The 24588-nt window shown below is 54.2% G+C and overlaps 1 protein-coding gene across 3 annotated transcripts in view; it reads right to left on the bottom strand.

Annotated features, from left to right (window-relative positions):
* Positions 1–6692: 6692 nt before the first annotated feature.
* The window catches only part of LOC133340251 (protein CBFA2T1-like), a 122365-nt gene continuing 104469 nt past the window's right edge, over positions 6693–24588 (bottom strand). For all 3 annotated transcript variants that reach the window (XM_061548297.1, XM_061548298.1, XM_061548300.1), the window contains 3 exons: positions 17968–18036; positions 17622–17812; positions 6693–16170 (listed from right to left, as the gene is read on the bottom strand). In XM_061548297.1, the coding sequence (XP_061404281.1) occupies positions 15772–16170; positions 17622–17812; positions 17968–18036 (659 nt within the window). In that variant the 3' untranslated portion in view covers positions 6693–15771. The remainder of the gene's footprint in view (positions 16171–17621; positions 17813–17967; positions 18037–24588) is intronic.

Genomic DNA, 24588 nt, shown 5'->3' with positions numbered 1-24588 from the left:
ACCCCATGCCCGCGTGTGCCGTGCCGGCCTTCATGGGTGCTAACAGCGCTTGCCCCTGCTAATGCTTTTCGTGGTATCGTTGTGTTGTGTGAGCCTGCGTGAGTATGTGTGAGTGTGTGAGAGAATGTGAGAGTGTGTGAGTCTGGAGGGGCGGTGGTGGTGGTGGTGGTAGCGGGGGCTGTGGAGGCTGGGCTGGTGGTTGACAATGTGGGGGTGAGGGCTGGAGGCGAATAATGGGGTGAGATTCCTCGTTATCGTCTCCTCCAAATTCATTAGCGGTGTGAGCTCTTGAGCCCCCTTGGTGCTACGCGTGTGCGTGTGTTAGTGTGTGCGTGTGTTAGTGTGTGCGTGTCTTAGTGTGTGCGTGTGTTAGCGTGTGTGTGTTGCAGTATGCGTGTGTTGGAGTGTGCGTGGGTTAGACTGTGCGTGTGTGTATGCACGTGTGTGCGTGTGTTCGCGTGTGCCTGTGTACGTGTGTGCGTGTGTTAGAGCGTGTGTGTATGTACGTGCGTAGAGTGTGCGCGTGTTGTTATGCTGGTGTATTGTGTGAGTGTGTGCCCGTGTTAAATTGTATATGTATGTTCGCATTGCCTTAATCCAGCCTTAATCATGAGCACTGCGGAGACAAAGGCGGCCGGGCGTGGTGTTGGCCACCCACCCCCTCGTGTGCAGTGCCGGCCTTCATAAGTGTTCCTAAACAGCTCTTGACCCAACAGTCCGTTGAGGTTATCCGGGGGGATCTTTTGTTTATATGCAGAGGAGCGACGCTCGAAAACGCCGGGCGGGCGAAGACGCAGCGAGGTGGCACCGGCGGCGCATCTGCCAATCATCTCAGTCAGGCACGTGCACCCAGCCTGGCACAAGCGTCGTGGTGACGTCACCACCACCGAGTGTCGAGCGACAGTCGTTGTTGCGTCGTGTGGACACCGACCACCGCACACCGCGTCTGTACGCGCCGTGTATCTGCGTGCGCTACGCCGCGTGAATGTCCGCACCGGCGACTTCTCCCTGCCTCCCCCACTCCCCCAGTCGCCCCCTCCGAGCCCCCCCCCACAACCCACCAGACCCCCCCCCGCCGCCCCCCGTCTCCAGAGTTTATCAGCTGCACGCAGCTTCGCCTCCACTATCCCCGCCTTCCCGCACACCACTCACTGTCACGCGCCTCAATGGCGATCAAAGAGAACAATTAATAACACGCAGAGACACACGCACTCACACACACGCACACACACGCACTCTCTCACACACTCTCTCACACACACACGCACACTCTCAAACACACTCTCTCAAACACACACTCTCAAACACACTCTCTCACACACACACACGCACTCTCACACACACTCACACACACACACTCACACACACGCACACTCTCACACTCACTCTCTCACACTCTCACACACACACACTCTCAAACACACTCTCTCACACACACACGCACTCTCACACACACTCTCACACTCTCTCACACACTCTCACACACGAACACTCTCACACACTCTCACACACACACACACCCTCACACACACACACACACAATCTCTCACACACACGCACTCTCACACACACACTCTCTCACACACTCTCTCACACACACACGCACTCTCACACACACTCTCACACACACACTCACACACACACTCTCACACACTCTCACACACACACACTCTCAAACACACTCTCACACACACACTCACACAAACACTCTCACACATTCTCACTCACACACACTCTCACACACTTACACACACACACGCACACTCACGCACACACACTCTCAAACACACTCTCTCACACACGCACTCTCACACACACTCTCACACACACTCTCACACACACACACACTCTCACACACACAAACTCTCACACACACACTCACACACTCTCACACACACTCTCACACACACTCACACACACTCTCACACACACAAACTCTCACACACACTCACACACTCTCACACACACACTCTCACACACTCTCACAGTCACACACACTCACACACACTCACACACACTCTCACACACTCTCACACACACACTCACACACTCTCACACACACACACTCACACACTCTCACACACTCTCACACACACACTCACACACTCTCACACACACACTCACACACTCTCACACACACACATTCTCAATCTCACACACTCTCACACACACAGTCACTCACACACACATTCTCAATCTCACACACACAGAAACAAAGATTCCCCGTATAGCCTTCGCCAGACTGTTGGGGCAAGTGTTGTTAGCGAGTAGCACCTATGAAGGCCGGCACGGCGCACGAAGGATTGGGTGGCCAGCACCACGCCCGGCCGCCTTTGTCTCTCCCAGTGCTGATGTCTAAATACACCGTACGCTGGATGCTCACCTTAGGCTGAGTCGACCTAGGGGAGGCCCAGAACCAGATACACACACACACGCACTCACGCACATACTCGTAGACCCACACGCATACACACACAGGTACACACACTACACGCACAGGCTCACCCAAACGCGACAATACACACACACACATCGCGCGCACACGCATTCACAAAGATAATGATCACCCGTATAGCCTTAATAGACTGTTCTGACAAGTGCTGTTCGCGAGCGCCTATGTCAGGCGGCACGGCACACGAGGGGGTGGGTGGCCAGCACCACGCCTGGCCGTCTTTGTCTTCCCAGCGATGATGTTTTAACACACCGCACGCTCGATTGCTCCCTTTAGGACGAAGACCGGGACCGATTCAGAAATTCGCCACCGATGTTAGCCGTATTCGCTGATCAAACTCTGGTGGCCGGGTTCGATTCGCAGCGCGCTAAACGCTGCACCACCGCTCCCCACATATACAAGGAGGAAAATCCCCCGTGTAGTATTAAGTGACTGTTGGGGCAAATGCTTTTAGCGAGCACCTATTAAGGCCGGTACGGGACAGGGGGGACAGGTGGTGTGGCCAGTACCATGTCGCCTTTGTATCCTTAGACAGACACACACACGCACGAAGACACACACACACAGAAACACACAAGACAAATATAAAGGTCCCCCGTATAGGTTTCATATATTGTTTTGCCAAGTGCTGTTAGCGAGCAGCACCTATGAAGGCTGCCACGGCGCACGTCCGACCGGCTTTGTCTCCACAGTGGTGATCTTTACACATCGCACCAGGTACTCATTTGAGGCTGAGTCGACCTAGGTGAGGCCCAAAACCGGTTCAGATATTCGTCACTGGTGTTGGCCGTGAGCGGGAATCGAACTCTGGTCTCCAGATTCGTAGCGCAGCAGCGCGCTAACCGCTGCACCACCGCTCCCCAGAAATACACACACACCGGCACACACACAGATACAGACACACACACACACACACACACAGACACACAGACAGACACACACACCGACACACACACACACAGACACACACAGATACAGACACAGACACTCACACACCGACACACACACAGGCATGCACACACAGACACACACACAGACACACACACAGACACACAGGCACTCCGCATCGCAAATAAACACGCGGGTTGGGCCGTCTCGTTCGGCTGCGCTAAGTCCCCGTGACTTTATCTTGCAGCCTCAGAAAGGCCCTCCAGCTCCCCCCTCGGCACCCCGCCCCCACAGCTCCCCCCCCACCCCGGTTCGAAGCTTCTGCCGAGGCCCGATTATCACGGCCCGGACCAAGCGCCCCGTTCCATTACCCAGAGCGCACCTGCGCGCAGAAGATTAGGGACCGGGGGCCCGGGGTGGAGAGGTGGAGGTGGTGGGGGTCGGGGGTTTGGGAGGGGGGGGATTGGATGGAGTGGTGCATGGGAGCGGAGGGTGGTGATGATGGTGGATGTGGTGGTGGTATTGGCGGTGAAGGTGGAGGAGGCTTGTGAAGGATGCTACTGGGCAGTCGGAGGCAGTCGCCCTCCAACAACAACTGAGGGCAGAGGAGCGACGCTCACAACAACGAGCGGAGCGCCGGGCGGATAACATTCAGCAAGTTGGCACAGTGGTGGGTACAGCTGGTTCCCAGTCATCTCAGTCAGCCAGCTCATGGCACCCGGGTCTGTCCCGGGACCTGTCAGCGAGCCTTCGACACTTCACGTGGCCTCAAAGTGCACCTAGCCTGGCACAGGCGCCGTGGTGATGTCACTGTCACTTGGTGGCGAATGGCGGGTATTTGTGTTGGTTGTGGTGGTGGTCGTGATGAAGGTGGAGGTTGCGGTGGTCGTGATGAAGGTGGAGTTTGTTTTCGTTCTGGGCCACCCCTAGGTCGACTCAGCCTTAAATGGGCACCTGGTGCGGTGCGTGAAAACGTCGCCACTAGAGAGACAAAGGCAGCTTGGCGTGGTGCTGGCCACCCACCCCCTCGTGTGCCGTTCTGGCCTTCATACGTGCTCGATAACAGCACTTGCTGTTAAGGCTATAGGAGGCATCTTTATCTTTGGTTGTGGTGGTGATCGTGGAAACAGACTCACGCGCACGGCTGATGGTTCATTTATTCGGCTTTCAACACAGACAGTGACGCCACGCCTAGGGGGCCCTGCGGACGTTGACGTGGAGTGGACTTGGGTGCCCGCGAGTAGCCGCACCTTGCACGGGGCTCGAGACACCCCGCAAGACGCCCATCGTCGTTGTTGACAACAACAATCGTCATTTAGAAAATAAATAACAACAACAAAGTCTCACTCCAGTTTTAACGCAGCGCTTCCGAACTCCGCGGGTGGTTGCTGTTGTCGTCCGAGCTTTCCGACTTGGATTCGGGTTGTTCGCCACGATGTCCGACGTTTCGCTCCAGGTACGGGCAGCTCCTTCGTGCACGTACGAACCCGAAGAATCTGCCAGTAACCAGTCCCTAACCCCGATCCTAACACGAACACGTCCGTCCCGAACACGAACACCCCTCACCCCCACACACCTCCACGGTGTTCATCGCCTGGCGTTCGCTCTTCAACCAGCAACCGAAGAAGCTCCTGCCAACGTGGAGCGAAACGTCGGACATCGCGCTGGACAAGCCTCTGCGGCTGAACCCGACACCAAGCGGGAGAGTTGCACATCATCAGCAGCACACGAGCGCAACCCCCGCAAAGTTGACGATGAAGACGCGCGTGTGGCTGATGCTGTTGCTTGGCGTATTACGCAGCACTCACCCTGGGCAATTGAACTCAACGATCATGATTCAAGTCGCATTACTGTTAGGGGCAGGGTAACCCAGCTGGCTGGGCTAGAGAGAACACAGCGGTCTGGTTCGTTAAATCATTCCCGACGCGATCCTAAACCGGCAACATCGGCTCGTATCTTGTCGCCGCGAAGTGGAGTGGCAGCTCTACGATCGAGTGCGCAGGCGGTGCAACTGCACTGGGAGCCCACGTGCCAAAGTGGGGGGACCTAGGCGTCCGCGGGGGGGGGACAGGGGTATAGGAGAGGAGGGAGCCTGGTGGGGGCGTGAGGGGTTGGAGGGGGCGGGGGGCATTTAATTCCCTTCACGAGGGTCCATGCCGACCACGCTCGAGTCCCTGGGCTGTCCAACTAAAGGTCGGAAACTGAAACACTTTTGCCACAAGTCGCGTGTGTGGTGAACGCAGACTTGATGCCTTGCCAAATGTATCGATTTGGTGTTTGGGACATCTTCACACTTCCTGGTTTATTGCCCCAAAGTATAAAGCCTATTCTTTTTAAAAAATAAATTTTGATAGTGGCAAACATAACAGGTCCATGGGATATTGAACGAGACTGTTTAAATCCGCAACCCTATTGCACTCCAGTGACGTCACCGCACCGACGTCCCGTTGAACCGGGTCGACGGGGCAGCGAAGCGCCGTCACTTCGATACCCTTAGCGGCTTCCTCATAGAATTAGAAACCGATTTAACAACAACAACAAGAGTTGTTGATGTCACTAAAGCCGTAGCCTTACGATTCCCCGTGCACTTTAAGACAACGCGGCAGCCACGTGACTGGAGCACTCGTTGGGGAGAAGTCCAATTTACTGGACGTCTGGGAAAAGAGCTTTACAGCTCATCGGATTCCTCCTCCAGTCTAAATACATTTTCTGATTCCGATTCAAACATTCGTCTTCCTCGCTCAGCAGGAAAGCCTCGAGTCAAACTCGTGTGGAGCTACACGATGAGAGTTGTTCGTTTCTTTCGGGGGGTGGGGGGGGGAGGGGTGAGGCGTCTGACTCTAGGCCCCAAGTAAACACGGCAGTCGAGACTTTGAGCGGAATCGTGCTGGGGCACGAAGCGTCGCGACTGCGCGACCAGCGAGAGACCTGGCAGGGGGAAGGACGCGATGGCGAGGTGCGGTGGTCATGGCGGTGTCGTCAAGCGCCTTGGCCGCGATGCAGCTTGGAGCGTCTCTCTACCAACCCGAGCGGGTTGGTGGAGGGAAGGGGGGGGGTCCAGGTGACTATTGTTGTTTATTAGGGGGGGCATGGACCCCCCTTAGTACCACCCGATATAAATTCGCTACTGTGGCACCGTGCGCTGTGCCCCCCCCCCCCCAATTGGCTTATTCGACGTGCACCCCCATGCCTTCTTTGCTCCCCCCAACTTCAAAACTCGCAACCCGGGATCTTATCCATCCAGCAGTGGATGAACGGGTCGTGGCGAGTGTTTGTGACGATTGGAATGTAAGACGCCGGCAGCTCTCATCGTGTTGCTACGACCACCCGGGTCCACGTGGTCCCCCGCCACCCAACCCCCCGCCACCTCCCGCCACCACCAACATTATGCAGATTTGACCGTTGACAAAAAAATGAAACCACACGCACAGTTTGAAGGGCCTTTGAAGCGTTTTCTTTTTCTTCCTTCCAATGTCGGTGATCTAAGATAATTGTGGCAGTGGGCGCGTGATGTCGCGCGCGCTTCCTCACGGGTCAGACGCCGCTGACGACGCAACGCGATCGCGAAATGAGACAATCGATTTTTTTTATTGATATTTTTCATTATTTTTTTGGGGGGGGGTGGGTTTTGACTTTGATGAGACGAGCCGGTGTGAATATTTACAGACGAATTGCTTATTAAATTAAACGTACGCACACTCACAGTACGGAATTGCTCTTTTCTCTTAAATACGATAATTCACGTCATGTTAAGATCAGTTATACAGCAACAGAGAGGCTCGCTTCAAGATGATCCTCAAGTCAGACGCCTCGTTCGCATCACCTTTAGAACGTATCTTGGTTTCCGTGTGACAGCCAGTCATTAAGCATGTGCCTTCAGTCCAAAATAATCGATAAAGTGAATTAAACTTGCCTATAAAACAACTCAACACCATTCGTAAATAACACTGTGGGGCATTGAGTAGGAAAACAATATAATAGGCGACGTTTCGGGCAATGCCCCTTCATTGCGCAATAATGATTGCAATAAATTCAACTTTGTAACTCAGCACCGCCCCTGCACGGGGTTCATTTGGTCTCGTAGAGAGAGAGACTCAGAGAGAGGGGACGACTCAAAATAGAGAGGACGACTCAGAGAACGAGAGAAAGAGAGGGGACGAGGAGCGGGAAGGCAGCTGCAGCCACGCGGTGGTGAGAAGCCGCCGCTAAATTCGCCCGCAAGCTCTGCGGTTCTCTCTTATATTGCGTGGTGACGTAGGTAACGCCTCTGTCGGTGCTCTGAGGAAGAGGCATTGCCCCGAAACGTCGCCAATTGTACCCGTGTCTTTTCAGGCCACACACAGTGTTGATGGTGACGAGCGTGCGTTGAGTTTGTTGTTGTTTGCGTTCGTGCACCACTGCCAACACAGCAGGAGTTGCAGCAGCAGCAGGAGCAGCAGAACTCCATGACCGTCTGTCAAGGTGCTCCACGCGGAGCCACAGGATGAGCTCCTCGTGTGCAGGGCGGGCTCGTGACATGACGAGCCACCTTGTTCATTTGTGGCCAGGTCGCTTCTGAACAATGAATGAATACCTCAGTGGGCTTTGCCTGGTGGGATGGGGATAGTTTAGTTCCTCTGTTTTCGGGTGATTTGTTTACCTTTCTTGTACTTTGCACAAGTATCGTGTTTTTAAATCGTTTGTTGTTGTAACGTTCTTACCCGCCCCCTAGTGGACATCTGTGAAAAAAGCTTTACAGCTTATCGGATTCCTCTAGGATGAATACAGATTCTGATTTTGATTCTGACATCGCAGAAATCGCGAGAGAGGCGGCGGCGGCGGCTTCGGGAGGCCTCGTGCAGCAGTGTATGAATGCTGACAGTAATACTATTGATGCTCACTCAAGATCATGGCCATGATCTTGACGTGCCTATCACGTTTGGGATGACGAAGGAAGGTCATTGCCACGAATGTCGCCTCTTTTAATGTCGCCCTTCTAAGGCGATGCCACTGATGAGCGTGTTCCACTTGTCGTGGTTGTCGTCGGCTGTGCCTTTGCACCACTGCCAGAAGGCATCTGTAGTAACATCAGCCGATCATTCGTAAGTTTCAGTTGCTCTTAAAACAAATATTTGTTGGGACTTTCGACGGAATTTCGACCACACGGCGCCAACTCCTGCTGCTGCTGCTGCCGCCGTCTCGCAGGACACGGCACGAATCTCTCCTCCACCGTCGGGAACGCTCTGCGTCTCTGTGCAGTGCCTTGATGCATTCTGCAGAGGGCGAGAGGGGGGCCTCTCTCGTAGCGCAGCAATAGTCCCTTGGGCCAGGGCACTAAGTGGAGCGTCCTAACACTCTTGAGTGGTATCCGTTGCTTGTCTATGGCCAAGCGGAATTGGGTGAATGATCCGATGACGACTCCGCTCGTCGCGAACGCGGCTGCCACACAAAATGCACCGTTATTGGCCACGCCAGGAGGAGATGGGAGGAGATGGGCACCTTGTGCGGTACGGGCAGGAGACAAGCAAGCATCTTGGTCTCAGGTCATGGACTACTCACTGGTGACGTTTTTCTGATTTAGCGAGAATCACGGCGACACGAAGAATAATAAGACCGGTTACCGGACTCAAACCTTTACCCCCCCCCACCCCCCGTAACTTTGTGGTTTGTTGGGGGGTATTTTTGGCGAGGGGAGAGAAGGGGGGAGGAAGCGAGGCGGGAGAGGGTGAGGAGGAAGATTCCACGGCGAAACGTGACGAGACAACCACCAACATCCGACCACACAGCTCGCCGATTTGACCAAATCTCTAAATCATAAAGCTCTCGGTATTTGACCTTGCGTCATCCTATTCGATAGCGAGCACCGCTATTGTTGTACGCATGTAAGTCTACGTAGCAGAGCTGGTCGTCATCACGATACAAGTGATGAGCGCGCTTGAGGTGTGTCCACGAAAGCTGCGGACCACAGATGAGACTTCAATGACCCGAGTTCCCTATTATTATATTATTTTATCGAGGTTTCTTTATCGGTCGACGAAGATTTTACAAAACGAATTAAGGGGGGGGGGGGGGAGTAGGAGGAAGAGGAGGTCCCATTGAAACTCAGACACGCGCAGCAGCTATAGCAGAGGCGAAGATTTGGTTTCTTTGCTTTCTGTGAGAGGTTTTGGTTATTAAAGCTCCGAGGTCCAAGGTGAAGCGGTTCCGGTTTTTTTTCTTTAATTAGAGATATTTTATTTTATTTTAAACTTGTTAATTGGTTAATTGGTTAGCCTTCGGAGGTAGTCCACACAGACATGAGACGCACTACGATAATTCCCGACGCGACACGACCGCTTACGGCGACGAAGACTCGACCACGCACGCACACGAGCACGCGCGCGGCCGCCGCCATCACCACGTGGCGACTTCCAACGCTCCGACGGGCACGCGACCCCAGTAGGTAACACAGACAGCTCTTATCTTGTAGCTACACACCGATATACCGAGCTAAGCCGTGTGCCCCCGGGGCTGTCTGTTCCACGCGAGCCTGAACGTTTGCTAATTGGATTAAAAACAAAACGGCGACTGCTTTAAAGTGGCTTCTCAGCAGTAGGGCGCCGCACCCGCTAGCGATGCCATTGCAGTGAAGTGTTACACCAAGTCACGGGGGGGGGGGGGGGGGCTGTGGTTAGCGGACCACCTGAGTTCGATTCCCGACCACGGTTAACATCATCATCATCAGCAGCAGCAGCGAATGGCGATAGCTGAACTGGTCCTCAGCCATTGCCCACCGACCCTCCACCAACCCTTCACAAATGTCGCACTGACCAGCGCAGTGAAGTTTGGGTGAACACCGCCCCCCCCCACCCCCGCCTCATGGATTGGCAAGGGGACCGCGTGACTGCATCGCGCGCTTTCAGATGCGCTTCTGCGGCCGTCTGGAACGCTCTTCCAATATTAGGAAGCCACTGGAGATATCCACTTTGAAATAATCTAGATTGACACACTAATTTCTTCTGATCTGCTTTTTGCGTTAAGTTTGTTGTCTTCCCCCGGACATTAGATTATCACGGTCGGCTACGTACGGTGCGAAAGAAGTTAAACACGCGTACGCAAATTATAATTACGTGTATAGGTACCGGCGGCATCCAAATTGCGGTCACGTGACGATCGTTTCTTGTTGGCTGAGCTCGAAGCTCGCGGTGTGGGACAGCCCGGGCGGGACGCTCACACGAGAGAACAACAGAAACAAGAACGATAACCACCATCACCACCATCACCACCATCATCACCACCATCACCACTCGAGTGACGCGGGTTGACGCAGCCGAGCTGCCCCCCCCCCCCCGTGTCTCGGAGCTCGGCAGAGGCCCGAACGCTCCATCGCCCTCGCGACTCCAAACGAGGGGAGGGGTTGAAGGAGGGGGGGGGGGTTTCTAGCCCCCCCCCCATCGCCCTTCGCGACTACATTGAGGTTTGTTTATCCCTACTTGAGGGGAGGGGCTGTGGGGGAGGGGCTGTGGGGGAAGCGTCAAGGGATTTTAGAGGGGGGGGTGGGGAGGACACGGCGGGGTAGGGGGATGAGTAACCCCCCCCCCCATATAACCCCCCCCCCCTCTCCGTCGTGAGCACCGGACGCGGCAGTAGACGCGACCACATCGACCACAAACATCGACTAACATCGACTAACATCGACGACGACGACACGACGGGCTGCGAACAGCGACGACGGCGGCTACTGACTCTACGGCAAGGACCTCTGCTAGGGACGGACACGGCCACGGGGCCCGGCATGCATTGCGGCGTGCTCAGCGCGCGCGTCCGTCACAACACGCGCACGCGGTGACCCCTTGAACCCCCCCACCCACAACCCCACGCTTTGATTTGGAGGTTCTTCAGACATTTGGAATTTGTTCCCGAAGAGGAAGGGGAACGCGTTGAGTTTTGTGTTTTTGTTGTTGTTGTTGTTGTGTTGTTGTTGTGTTGTTGTTGTTGAAGGTCTGCGAGCGACGCTCACTTTGGCGCACGGTGGTCGCCTCCAGCAAAGGGGACGACAATCAGAGGAAGTGGTGAAGGGGGCGAGTCCAGACCCCGCCTCCCCGCCCCCAACACTCCGCACCGAGCAAATACATAAATAAATAAAGACACAAATGCGCGAAATAAATAAATAAATAACCGTGTCAATTACGACCGCTCCGGACGAGTTCAGCAAAAAGTTTCGCCGCTTGCACGTCACCCGGTCGCTGCGCTCAGAGCTCCGTTCTCGAGACTTTGAAAGCCGTTCCTCTTGAGTCGCACTCTCCCGCGGGCGCTCTTCCCGCCAGTGTCTCTCCGCGGGGCCTGGGAGGAGCGCGGTGCCCCACACGGGGTCCCCCCCCCCCCCCCCGACTCCCCACGGGGGTCTCCCCGCGGGGGTCTCGAGTCACTGCGCGAGCGGCGCGCGCGTCGAGTCCACGAGGTTTTGGCGGCGGAAACGCGGAACCCAAACTCGGGTGCTGCTGCTGCTGCGAGGAAGAAGCAATCGCGCGGACCGATCCTGCGAGCCCCTGAGTGAACGCGTGTGGCAAGGGAGGGCTCTCAATCAGGTGTCCCGCAGCCTCCACCCCGACCCCCTGCAGCAGGACCCTGCGGAGGTCCGAGCTTGCGCGACTCCTCTCCGAACCCCCCGCGGTCGCAGTTGGTTCCCAGGGTCCGGGAGAGGACGTGGGGAGGCGGCGGGGCAGGGCACGGCGCCCCGCAGTGGGTGAGCAGTGCGGGAGGGGAGCAGGGGGAGGCGTGCAGGAAGGGGGCAGGGGTGCAGGAGGAGGGGAGCAGAAGCAGGAAGAGGGGTGCAGGAGGAGGGGAGCAGGAGGGGTGCAGGAGGAGGGGAGCAGAAGCAGGAAGAGGGGTGCAGGAGGAGGCGTAATATCAAGGTGGTGTTCAGCCGAAATCAACTGAACCGATTCTGCTCATTTCTCACCGATTGTGCTATCGGTGTCGCGTTGCCACGAGACGCGGTTCTCATTCGGAACTGTCATCGAGCAGCGCTCCACCACCTATTACTGAACGGTCCGCGGAAGGGGATGTCACAGAACTGCGTCCGTGACATCCCTTGAAGCGAGCTCTGCTATTGCGCACATTCAGCGATGTTCCACTTTCCTGGATTCGAGCCCAGGCTGCCAGCGATGCTGGTTCGGTCCGCCGACCCCTGGGCCCACGTGGCCGCCGAAGTTCGTGACGATTCTGTGTCACGCTCCGTGCGAGGCGTCAGCCACCTACGCCACCACTCCTCCGGGCCGTGCGGTGGCTAAAGCGTTCGACTTAACAATGGGAATATTGGAGATCACAACTCCCACTCTGCCTCACCAGAGTTAGATTCCGCCGACCGACCACCCCTCCCTCCCTCCTGGGTCGATAAGTCGTGGACCACTTTTTGGGAAGTCAATAGCGGTCGTTTCATATGCAAACCGGACTGGCCACCGACTAAGTAATGTGGAATTTCCACCTCTGGCGCAGGGTCGCCTAACGGAGGTGAGCGTTTGAAGAGGGAGGAACACCTTATCCCAAAAGTTGCAAAAGTAACCCGAAGCACCCAACCCCACCACCTACCTCTTTATCCTCCCTCCTCCTGCCCCCCCCCCCTCTCCCCGCGAGGCTGTACACGTGAGGTCAACATCTCGCAGAGGTCACCGTGGGGTCACGAGGTCAGCGTCACCGCGTGGAGCCACGCGCGCACGCGCCCCGCATTGTGCCGCGGCTGCTGCTTCCATCGCCGACGAGGAGAAGACGACATCGCAGAAGACGCGAGGAGGAGGAGGAGGGGGGGGAGGAATGTGAAGAGTAGCAAGAAGATCCGGCGGGAGGACGCATCTCCCGCCTCGCGCCCCTTACGAAGTCGTCGTGCCCCCTGTCCCCCCCCCCCCCCCCGTGCCCAGCCGAGTCGCTACCACGCGGTCTTCTTCTCCGGGACCGCCGCATAGGGGTCCTGGAGGGGGGGGGGCGTAGTGGGGGAAGAGTCAAGTTCGGTCTTGAGGGGCTCCTAAGAGGTCGCTGGTGGGGTTCGAGCTCACGACCTCCGCGGGTCGTCAGAATGAGCTGCCGGTCGCTTCTTCCGTTTCCCTGAATGTAGCTTTGAGTAGAAGAGGCGTCAGAGGAGCCCCGCCTCTGCCCTTGTTCCCCGTCTCCATCACACAATGCTCGTCGCTCACGCAGCAGCTGTTGAGGTCATCCTTGTATTATGTATCTATTTACCCCGTGAAGCCAGATTCTAGAGTCACGATGCACACGCCCCTCCAGCCTCCCAGCCGCGGCGCGGGAGCCCGGGGCACGTGGCTTTGATTTCTCATGTTTTTTTTTGTTTCTTTGAAGTTATATACTCACACACATATATATATTTTTTAGGTTTTTTTTTGTATTTCAGTGGTCGGTCGGTGGGGTGGGTGGCTGTTTGGCAGCGTGAGTTGCCATCTTTGTGCTGTGTGTGCGCTCCACCACGACCACCGCCACCACGACCACCACCACCAAACACAACCACCACCACCAAACACAACCACCACCCGCGTGCCACGCTCTGTGCACCGCTCCGAGGAGAACGCGGCGGCGCGAGACGCGGCGGCGAGAGAACCTTTGGGCGTCTTATGAGGAGTCTTCGAGTGTCTTTGGGAGAGAGTCGACAAGCTTGAGTCGCGCGCGAACTCGCGACATAAACACTGTACACGCTTCTTCTCTTCTCACTTTGATCATCTGTCATCGACGGCGTCAAAATTGTCGCCGACGTTATTCTTTCGTTTGTTTGTTCATTTTTGTGTGTGTGTGTGTGTCTACCGTGTATACATCTGTTAAAGCCAACTGGTTTCATCTGAGAAGTGCCTGGAGTTGGTTTTTATTCTTTAAAGCGACAAGGAGGGCGAGGAGGAGGAGGAGGAGGTGGCGGCGGCCGATGCTGCTCGCGGGCGAGAGGTCGTGCGCCCGAGGCGGCGGCAGGAGGTCAGGAAGATGAGGAGGTGAAGGACTCGGGCCTTCCTTTGGCCGAACCCCGTGGCCGCTGCCGACATACAGAGACCTGGGGGAAGGGTGGGAGGGGGGGCAGGCCACGGGGGAGGGGTTGTGGGGGCTGGGGGGATAGGGCAGGGGGCTCTCTCCCGGCCTCGAGGTCGCGAGGTCACGGTGAGATCTCGGCGGGGTCACGTGAGGCTGCGTGGGGTCACGTCTCCAGCGGGGAGCGGGGGCGTGGCCTCGCGCACTGGTTCCGAACCTCCGAGGAACCTTACAGGGGACCTTAGAGTAACCTGAAGAGGTTCGGATCAAGGCGTCCCTGCCGTGTGCGTTGTGATGCGAGGCCGGGACACGATCGGGTTTATGAGAGAGTGTGAGCGAGCGTGTGAGAGGGTGAGAGAGTGTGAGCGAGCGTGTGAGAGGGTGAGAGAGTGTGAGCGAGCGTGTGAGAGGGTGAGAGAGTGTGTGTGTGTGAGAGTGTGTGAGTGTGAGAGAGTGTGAGCGAGTGTGTGAGAGTGTGTGTGAGTGTGTGTGTGTTAGAGCGGTAGTGAATGTGTGAGAGGTGGTGTGTGTTAATTAGTGTGAGCGTGTGTGAGCGTGTGTGTACACGTGTATAAACGTGCGTGTGTGTGTGATTGTGTGTGTATGCGTAAATTATGACATTTCCGCCTGATCCCCACGGCTGTCTATCAAGTGCCTGAACGGCTCCCGAGTTTTGCGAACCCATCCGCGCAAGCGTCCCCAGTAAACTCATCGCCTCACGTGACTCACCGTCAACCACCCCACCCCGCGTTAAGGTCACGAGATATCCCCGTGACCCCGTGACCCCGCGTGCCTGAGCCCCCTGCCCCCCCACTCCGTCCCCGCAGCTCCACTCACAGTGAGCCCCCCCCCCCCCGGCTCGCCCACCCCCTCCGAGGCTCTGACCCTCTCGCGACGCGCTGAGCGCGCTAAGCGTGGTCCGGCTCGGAGAGCCCACGAGGACGTCTGCACGCGGGCAGAGTAGACGTCACGTGACGCCGATGTAACAAACAACAAGAACAACAAGAAGAAGAAGAGCGTCGAGTGGAGGTGGTCGAGGTGGAAGCCTGACCCCGTGGCGACGCGGGCCCCGGGCCCTCCACGAGCGAAGGTCGCGACGGTCGCGTGAGGTGCGGCCTTCACCATTAAAGCATCGGTGCCCCCCCCTCCCCCTTCCCAGGAGGAGGGGGAGGGAGGAGGAGGAGGAGGTGGTGGTGGTGGGGCGCATCGTGTCGGTCAGGTCAGGACCAGCGTTCGTAGCCGTCGGGTGTGCAGGCGCTACAACTGCACCGGGGCTCGGAGTTGGGGGGGGGGGGGGCGGTGTGGGGGAGGGGTGGCCTAGGTTCAGACCCACGATGAAGAGGAGGAAACTATTTAACCCCCCCACCGACCCAGCCAGGCCCCCACACCCCCTCCCAGTGACCCCGCGCCGCTGGATCCGATCTTCATCATCCGACGGCGACGGCGCGTCGACCCTAGCGCGAGGCGTTGGGCTCGGCCGCGTCTCCCGGCGGCGACGATGACGACGCCGCCTCCTCGTCGTCTTCCTCCAGCCCCGAGGTGGCGGCCGGCGGATTGGGGGGCCTCGCCGTGCGGCCCCCCGCGGGTCCCGGCGCGGCGCCCGGGGACCCCTCGGCTTGGGACGGAGGCTCCGGCTTCATCTGCTGCTGCTGCTGAGGCTGCTGAGGCTGCTGCTGCTGCGTGCCCTGAGACTGGCCTTGCCCCTGGCCTTGCCCCTGGCCCTGCCCGTGGCCCTGCCCGCACACGTGGTGGTGGCGCTCCCAGTCGCGGTGCTGGCAGAAGGAGCCGCAGTAGCGCGCCGCGTTGCAGCCGCTGCACGTCTCGCTCGCCTTGCGGCCACAGTTCCAGCAGCTCTGGCGTGGCGACAAAGAGACAAAGATCCCCCGTGTAGCCTTCACAGACTGTAGGGGCAAGTGCTGTTAGCGGGTAGCACCTATGAAGACCGGCACGGCACACGAGGGAGTGGGTGGCCAGCACCACGACCGGCCGCCTGTATCTCCCCAACGGCGATGTCTACACACCGCACCGGGTACTCATTTTAGGCTGAGTCGACCTGGGGGAGGCCCATGACCGGTTCAGATAATCGTCACTGGGGTTCTCCGTGCGCGGGAATCGAACTCGGTTCGCCGGGTTCTTACGCAGCGTGCTAACCGCTGCACCACCGCCCCCCACACTCAAGACACTCACTGGCCCACTCACTCACACACGCACTCACTCAGCCACCTACTCACTCACGCACTCACTCAGCCACCTACTCACTCACACACTCACTCAGCCACCTACTCACTCACACACGCACTCACACACGCACTCACTCAGCCACCTACTCACACACACACACTCACTCAGCCACCTACTCACTCACACACTCAGCCACCTACTCACTCACACACACACGCACTCACTCAGCCACCTACTCACTCACACACTCACTCAGCCACCTACTCACTCACACACGCACTCACACACGCACTCACTCAGCCACCTACTCACACACACACACACGCACTCAGCCACCTACTCACTCACACACTCGCTCAGCCACCTACTCACTCACACACGCACTCACACTCACTCACTCAGCCACCTACTCACTCACACACGCACTCACACACTCACTCGCTCAGCCACCTACTCACTCACACACCCACTCTCCCCAGTTGACAAATCTATATTTATTTTTTTCCCCATCGAGTAAAGCCCCTCAAGCTAAGAAGCTCTTTGTCTTGGGCGACTCTGCCGGCAGACACACACCGAAGCATTCCACAATTATTACAACAACAACAACCACCGCCATTCGCCACCAAGTGGTGGCGACGACGCCACGGCGCCTGTGCCAGGCTACGTGCACTTTAAGGCCACGTGAAGTGTCGAACGCGCGCTGGCAAGAGGTCACGGGACGGACCCGGGTACGATGGGTTGACTTAATCACACACTCGCCCACTCACTCACTCATACACTCGCCCACTCACTCATACACTCGCCCACTCACTCACTCACACACTCGCCCACTCACTCACTCACCCACTCACTCACTCGCCCACTCACTCACTCACACACTCGCCCACTCACTCACCCACCCACCCAATCTCCCCGGTGGCCCACTCTTTAACACCCACATCGAGTAAATATCCCACTGAGCCTAAAGAAGCGCATTGTTGTTAACACATCAAAGGGCGACTCTGCCGGCAGAGCCAACACAACCGCTACAACCCTCGGCCAAACAACCCCTACCCATCCCACGTTGGGATCTCCTCCTCCCGCTCCTCCTCCCCCTCCTCCCCCGCCTGCTCCCCCTTCTCACCTCGCTCGAGTCGTCCTGCCTGCCGGCGGAGGCGAGCGACTCGCGTGCCGCCTGCCGCTTGGCCTCGGCGAGGGCGCGCTCCATGCGCGCACGCTCGCTCGCCACGGCGCCGCGCGCGTGCCGCTCCGCCTCGCTGACGGCGCGGTGCAGCTCGGCCAGCGCCTGGCGCTTCACCTCGTTCACGGCCTCCTCTGAGCGGCCAGGGGGGGCAGGGGGGAGCGTTGGGGAAGGGGGTGTTGGTGAGGGTGTGTATTGGTGAGGGTGATTGTTGGTGAGGGGGCGTGTTGGTGAGTGTTGGTGAGGGGAGTGTTGGTGAGTGTTGGTGAGTGTTTGGTGAGTGCCGAACCGGCTTTTCTCCAGATCTCCTCGGGCATGTAGCTCATGCCGTGTCTGATCGGAGGATCCCGCACTGCGTCTGAGGCAGAGAGACACGCGGAGACACGCACAGAGACACAGACACACGCACAGAGACACGTGGAGACACGCACAGAGACACACACAGAGACACAGACACGCACATAGACACACACAGAGACACGCACAGACACACACACAAAGACACGCACAGAGACACACACAGAGACAAAGACACACGCACAGAGACACACACAGAGACACGCACAGACACACGCACAGAGACACGAACAGAGACACACACAGAGACGTAGACACACGCACAGAGATACAGAGACACGTACAGAGACACACACAGAGACACACAGACACACAGAGAGAAACAGAGACACGCACAGAGACACGCACAGACACACGCAGAGAGACTCGCACAGAGACACGCGGAGACACAGACAGAGACACGCGGAGACACAGACAAAGACACAGACAGAGACACGCACAGACACACGCACAGGGACACGCACAGAGACTCATACAGAGACACGCGGAGACACAGAAACACAGAGACGCACACAGAGACACACAGAGAGAGACACAGAGACACACAGAGACACACACAGAGACACACACAGAGACACGCACAGAGACACACACGGACACACGCACAGAGACACGCACAGAGACACACACAGAGACACGCACAGAGACACACACAGAGACACAGACAGAGACACGCACAGACACACGCACAGAGACACGCACAGAGACTCATACAGAGACACGCGGAGACACAGAGACAAGGAGAGACAAGAATCAATCTAAAGCACTGAGGTTGATTGATAATCGAGCATGCTATGATTCACCACAGGTGGCGTTCAGCCACGATCCTGGTTCCTGTTCCCGTGGAACGACCTCATTCACTCCTCCACCCATTTCCAGGACTCGGCCTAACAGACTGCCTGTGTCGTCTCTTCCACAGCGTGCACAACCACCACCAACCCTGAAGATCCCACCAGCACACCCACCCACCCATTCACTCACACGCCCAATAATAAGTAACATATTAAAAAAAACTTTTTTTAAAAACACGCTTTTTTAAATGTACTCGTAATGGCAGAACTCCACGACTCCAGGAAGTGGCCCCGAAGCTTGCCATAACGCCAGGGGTCGTGGCTAATTAATGCCAACGTGAGTTGAGCGTGGACAGTTAGACCCAAGCCGAAACATAACATATAAAAAATATTCTATGGGGACCTCATTTGCCAGTAAAAATATGATAATTGGTTCTTTACCCTTCTATCTGGCAACAAAACTGACACCTTTTTGCAAGGAGTCATGTTTGCATAGACCGCAATACCTGCAGTCATAAATACAAACAAAAGACATAACTCTGATAATGTGCACTGTCCTTAAAGTTGATTGGTCCACACCCGAGACAGCTTTCCTTCGAGCCTAGTCTCATATGGGTTGGACCAGATGACGCCAAAAGGCGCACAACTCAAGGACAATGCACCATCAGAGTATGAGAGCTCGGGGCAAGCATCTACACTATGGGGACCTCATTTGCCAGTAAAAATATGATAATTGGTTCTTTACCCTTCTATCTGGCAACAAAACTGACACCTTTTTGCAAGGAGTCATGTTTGCATAGACCGCAATACCTGCAGTCATAAATACAAACAAAAGACATAACTCTGATAATGTGCACTGTCCTTAAAGTTGATTGGTCCACACCCGAGACAGCTTTCCTTCGAGCCTAGTCTCATATGGGTTGGACCAGATGACGCCAAAAGGCGCACAACTCAAGGACAATGCACCATCAGAGTATGAGAGCTCGGGGCAAGCATCTACACTATGGGGACCTCATTTGCCAGTAAAAATATGATAATTGGTTCTTTACCCTTCTATCTGGCAACAAAACTGACACCTTTTTGCAAGGAGTCATGTTTGCATAGACCGCAATACCTGCAGTCATAAATACAAACAAAAGACATAACTCTGATAATGTGCACTGTCCTTAAAGTTGATTGGTCCACACCCGAGACAGCTTTCCTTCGAGCCTAGTCTCATATGGGTTGGACCAGATGACGCCAAAAGGCGCACAACTCAAGGACAATGCACCATCAGAGTATGAGAGCTCGGGGCAAGCATCTACACTATGGGGACCTCATTTGCCAGTAAAAATATGATAATTGGTTCTTTACCCTTCTATCTGGCAACAAAACTGACACCTTTTTGCAAGGAGTCATGTTTGCATAGACCGCAATACCTGCAGTCATAAATACAAACAAAAGACATAACTCTGATAATGTGCACTGTCCTTAAAGTTGATTGGTCCACACCCGAGACAGCTTTCCTTCGAGCCTAGTCTCATATGGGTTGGACCAGATGACGCCAAAAGGCGCACAACTCAAGGACAATGCACCATCAGAGTATGAGAGCTCGGGGCAAGCATCTACACTATGGGGACCTCATTTGCCAGTAAAAATATGATAATTGGTTCTTTACCCTTCTATCTGGCAACAAAACTGACACCTTTTTGCAAGGAGTCATGTTTGCATAGACCGCAATACCTGCAGTCATAAATACAAACAAAAGACATAACTCTGATAATGTGCACTGTCCTTAAAGTTGATTGGTCCACACCCGAGACAGCTTTCCTTCGAGCCTAGTCTCATATGGGTTGGACCAGATGACGCCAAAAGGCGCACAACTCAAGGACAATGCACCATCAGAGTATGAGAGCTCGGGGCAAGCATCTACACTATGGGGACCTCATTTGCCAGTAAAAATATGATAATTGGTTCTTTACCCTTCTATCTGGCAACAAAACTGACACCTTTTTGCAAGGAGTCATGTTTGCATAGACCGCAATACCTGCAGTCATAAATACAAACAAAAGACATAACTCTGATAATGTGCACTGTCCTTAAAGTTGATTGGTCCACACCCGAGACAGCTTTCCTTCGAGCCTAGTCTCATATGGGTTGGACCAGATGACGCCAAAAGGCGCACAACTCAAGGACAATGCACCATCAGAGTATGAGAGCTCGGGGCAAGCATCTACACTATGGGGACCTCATTTGCCAGTAAAAATATGATAATTGGTTCTTTACCCTTCTATCTGGCAACAAAACTGACACCTTTTTGCAAGGAGTCATGTTTGCATAGACCGCAATACCTGCAGTCATAAATACAAACAAAAGACATAACTCTGATAATGTGCACTGTCCTTAAAGTTGATTGGTCCACACCCGAGACAGCTTTCCTTCGAGCCTAGTCTCATATGGGTTGGACCAGATGACGCCAAAAGGCGCACAACTCAAGGACAATGCACCATCAGAGTATGAGAGCTCGGGGCAAGCATCTACACTATGGGGACCTCATTTGCCAGTAAAAATATGATAATTGGTTCTTTACCCTTCTATCTGGCAACAAAACTGACACCTTTTTGCAAGGAGTCATGTTTGCATAGACCGCAATACCTGCAGTCATAAATACAAACAAAAGACATAACTCTGATAATGTGCACTGTCCTTAAAGTTGATTGGTCCACACCCGAGACAGCTTTCCTTCGAGCCTAGTCTCATATGGGTTGGACCAGATGACGCCAAAAGGCGCACAACTCAAGGACAATGCACCATCAGAGTATGAGAGCTCGGGGCAAGCATCTACACTATGGGGACCTCATTTGCCAGTAAAAATATGATAATTGGTTCTTTACCCTTCTATCTGGCAACAAAACTGACACCTTTTTGCAAGGAGTCATGTTTGCATAGACCGCAATACCTGCAGTCATAAATACAAACAAAAGACATAACTCTGATAATGTGCACTGTCCTTAAAGTTGATTGGTCCACACCCGAGACAGCTTTCCTTCGAGCCTAGTCTCATATGGGTTGGACCAGATGACGCCAAAAGGCGCACAACTCAAGGACAATGCACCATCAGAGTATGAGAGCTCGGGGCAAGCATCTACACTATGGGGACCTCATTTGCCAGTAAAAATATGATAATTGGTTCTTTACCCTTCTATCTGGCAACAAAACTGACACCTTTTTGCAAGGAGTCATGTTTGCATAGACCGCAATACCTGCAGTCATAAATACAAACAAAAGACATAACTCTGATAATGTGCACTGTCCTTAAAGTTGATTGGTCCACACCCGAGACAGCTTTCCTTCGAGCCTAGTCTCATATGGGTTGGACCAGATGACGCCAAAAGGCGCACAACTCAAGGACAATGCACCATCAGAGTATGAGAGCTCGGGGCAAGCATCTACACTATGGGGACCTCATTTGCCAGTAAAAATATGATAATTGGTTCTTTACCCTTCTATCTGGCAACAAAACTGACACCTTTTTGCAAGGAGTCATGTTTGCATAGACCGCAATACCTGCAGTCATAAATACAAACAAAAGACATAACTCTGATAATGTGCACTGTCCTTAAAGTTGATTGGTCCACACCCGAGACAGCTTTCCTTCGAGCCTAGTCTCATATGGGTTGGACCAGATGACGCCAAAAGGCGCACAACTCAAGGACAATGCACCATCAGAGTATGAGAGCTCGGGGCAAGCATCTACACTATGGGGACCTCATTTGCCAGTAAAAATATGATAATTGGTTCTTTACCCTTCTATCTGGCAACAAAACTGACACCTTTTTGCAAGGAGTCATGTTTGCATAGACCGCAATACCTGCAGTCATAAATACAAACAAAAGACATAACTCTGATAATGTGCACTGTCCTTAAAGTTGATTGGTCCACACCCGAGACAGCTTTCCTTCGAGCCTAGTCTCATATGGGTTGGACCAGATGACGCCAAAAGGCGCACAACTCAAGGACAATGCACCATCAGAGTATGAGAGCTCGGGGCAAGCATCTACACTATGGGGACCTCATTTGCCAGTAAAAATATGATAATTGGTTCTTTACCCTTCTATTTATGACTGCAGGTATTGCGGTCTATGCAAACATGACTCCTTGCAAAAAGGTGTCAGTTTTGTTGCCAGATAGAAGGGTAAAGAACCAATTATCATATTTTTACTGGCAAATGAGGTCCCCATAGTGTAGATGCTTGCCCCGAGCTCTCATACTCTGATGGTGCATTGTCCTTGAGTTGTGCGCCTTTTGGCGTCATCTGGTCCAACCCATATGAGACTAGGCTCGAAGGAAAGCTGTCTCGGGTGTGGACCAATCAACTTTAAGGACAGTGCACATTATCAGAGTTATGTCTTTTGTTTGTATTTATGACTGCAGGTATTGCGGTCTATGCAAACATGACTCCTTGCAAAAAGGTGTCAGTTTTGTTGCCAGATAGAAGGGTAAAGAACCAATTATCATATTTTTACTGGCAAATGAGGTCCCCATAGTGTAGATGCTTGCCCCGAGCTCTCATACTCTGATGGTGCATTGTCCTTGAGTTGTGCGCCTTTTGGCGTCATCTGGTCCAACCCATATGAGACTAGGCTCGAAGGAAAGCTGTCTCGGGTGTGGACCAATCAACTTTAAGGACAGTGCACATTATCAGAGTTATGTCTTTTGTTTGTATTTATGACTGCAGGTATTGCGGTCTATGCAAACATGACTCCTTGCAAAAAGGTGTCAGTTTTGTTGCCAGATAGAAGGGTAAAGAACCAATTATCATATTTTTACTGGCAAATGAGGTCCCCATAGTGTAGATGCTTGCCCCGAGCTCTCATACTCTGATGGTGCATTGTCCTTGAGTTGTGCGCCTTTTGGCGTCATCTGGTCCAACCCATATGAGACTAGGCTCGAAGGAAAGCTGTCTCGGGTGTGGACCAATCAACTTTAAGGACAGTGCACATTATCAGAGTTATGTCTTTTGTTTGTATTTATGACTGCAGGTATTGCGGTCTATGCAAACATGACTCCTTGCAAAAAGGTGTCAGTTTTGTTGCCAGATAGAAGGGTAAAGAACCAATTATCATATTTTTACTGGCAAATGAGGTCCCCATAGTGTAGATGCTTGCCCCGAGCTCTCATACTCTGATGGTGCATTGTCCTTGAGTTGTGCGCCTTTTGGCGTCATCTGGTCCAACCCATATGAGACTAGGCTCGAAGGAAAGCTGTCTCGGGTGTGGACCAATCAACTTTAAGGACAGTGCACATTATCAGAGTTATGTCTTTTGTTTGTATTTATGACTGCAGGTATTGCGGTCTATGCAAACATGACTCCTTGCAAAAAGGTGTCAGTTTTGTTGCCAGATAGAAGGGTAAAGAACCAATTATCATATTTTTACTGGCAAATGAGGTCCCCATAGTGTAGATGCTTGCCCCGAGCTCTCATACTCTGATGGTGCATTGTCCTTGAGTTGTGCGCCTTTTGGCGTCATCTGGTCCAACCCATATGAGACTAGGCTCGAAGGAAAGCTGTCTCGGGTGTGGACCAATCAACTTTAAGGACAGTGCACATTATCAGAGTTATGTCTTTTGTTTGTATTTATGACTGCAGGTATTGCGGTCTATGCAAACATGACTCCTTGCAAAAAGGTGTCAGTTTTGTTGCCAGATAGAAGGGTAAAGAACCAATTATCATATTTTTACTGGCAAATGAGGTCCCCATAGTGTAGATGCTTGCCCCGAGC

Source organism: Lethenteron reissneri, chromosome 9 (genome assembly GCF_015708825.2).
Source record: "Lethenteron reissneri isolate LAM-NWPU_2019-01 chromosome 9, ASM1570882v1, whole genome shotgun sequence".
In the NCBI taxonomy this organism is placed as follows: Eukaryota; Metazoa; Chordata; class Hyperoartia; order Petromyzontiformes; family Petromyzontidae; genus Lethenteron; species Lethenteron reissneri.
This window is presented reverse-complemented; position numbering and strand designations above follow the sequence as displayed.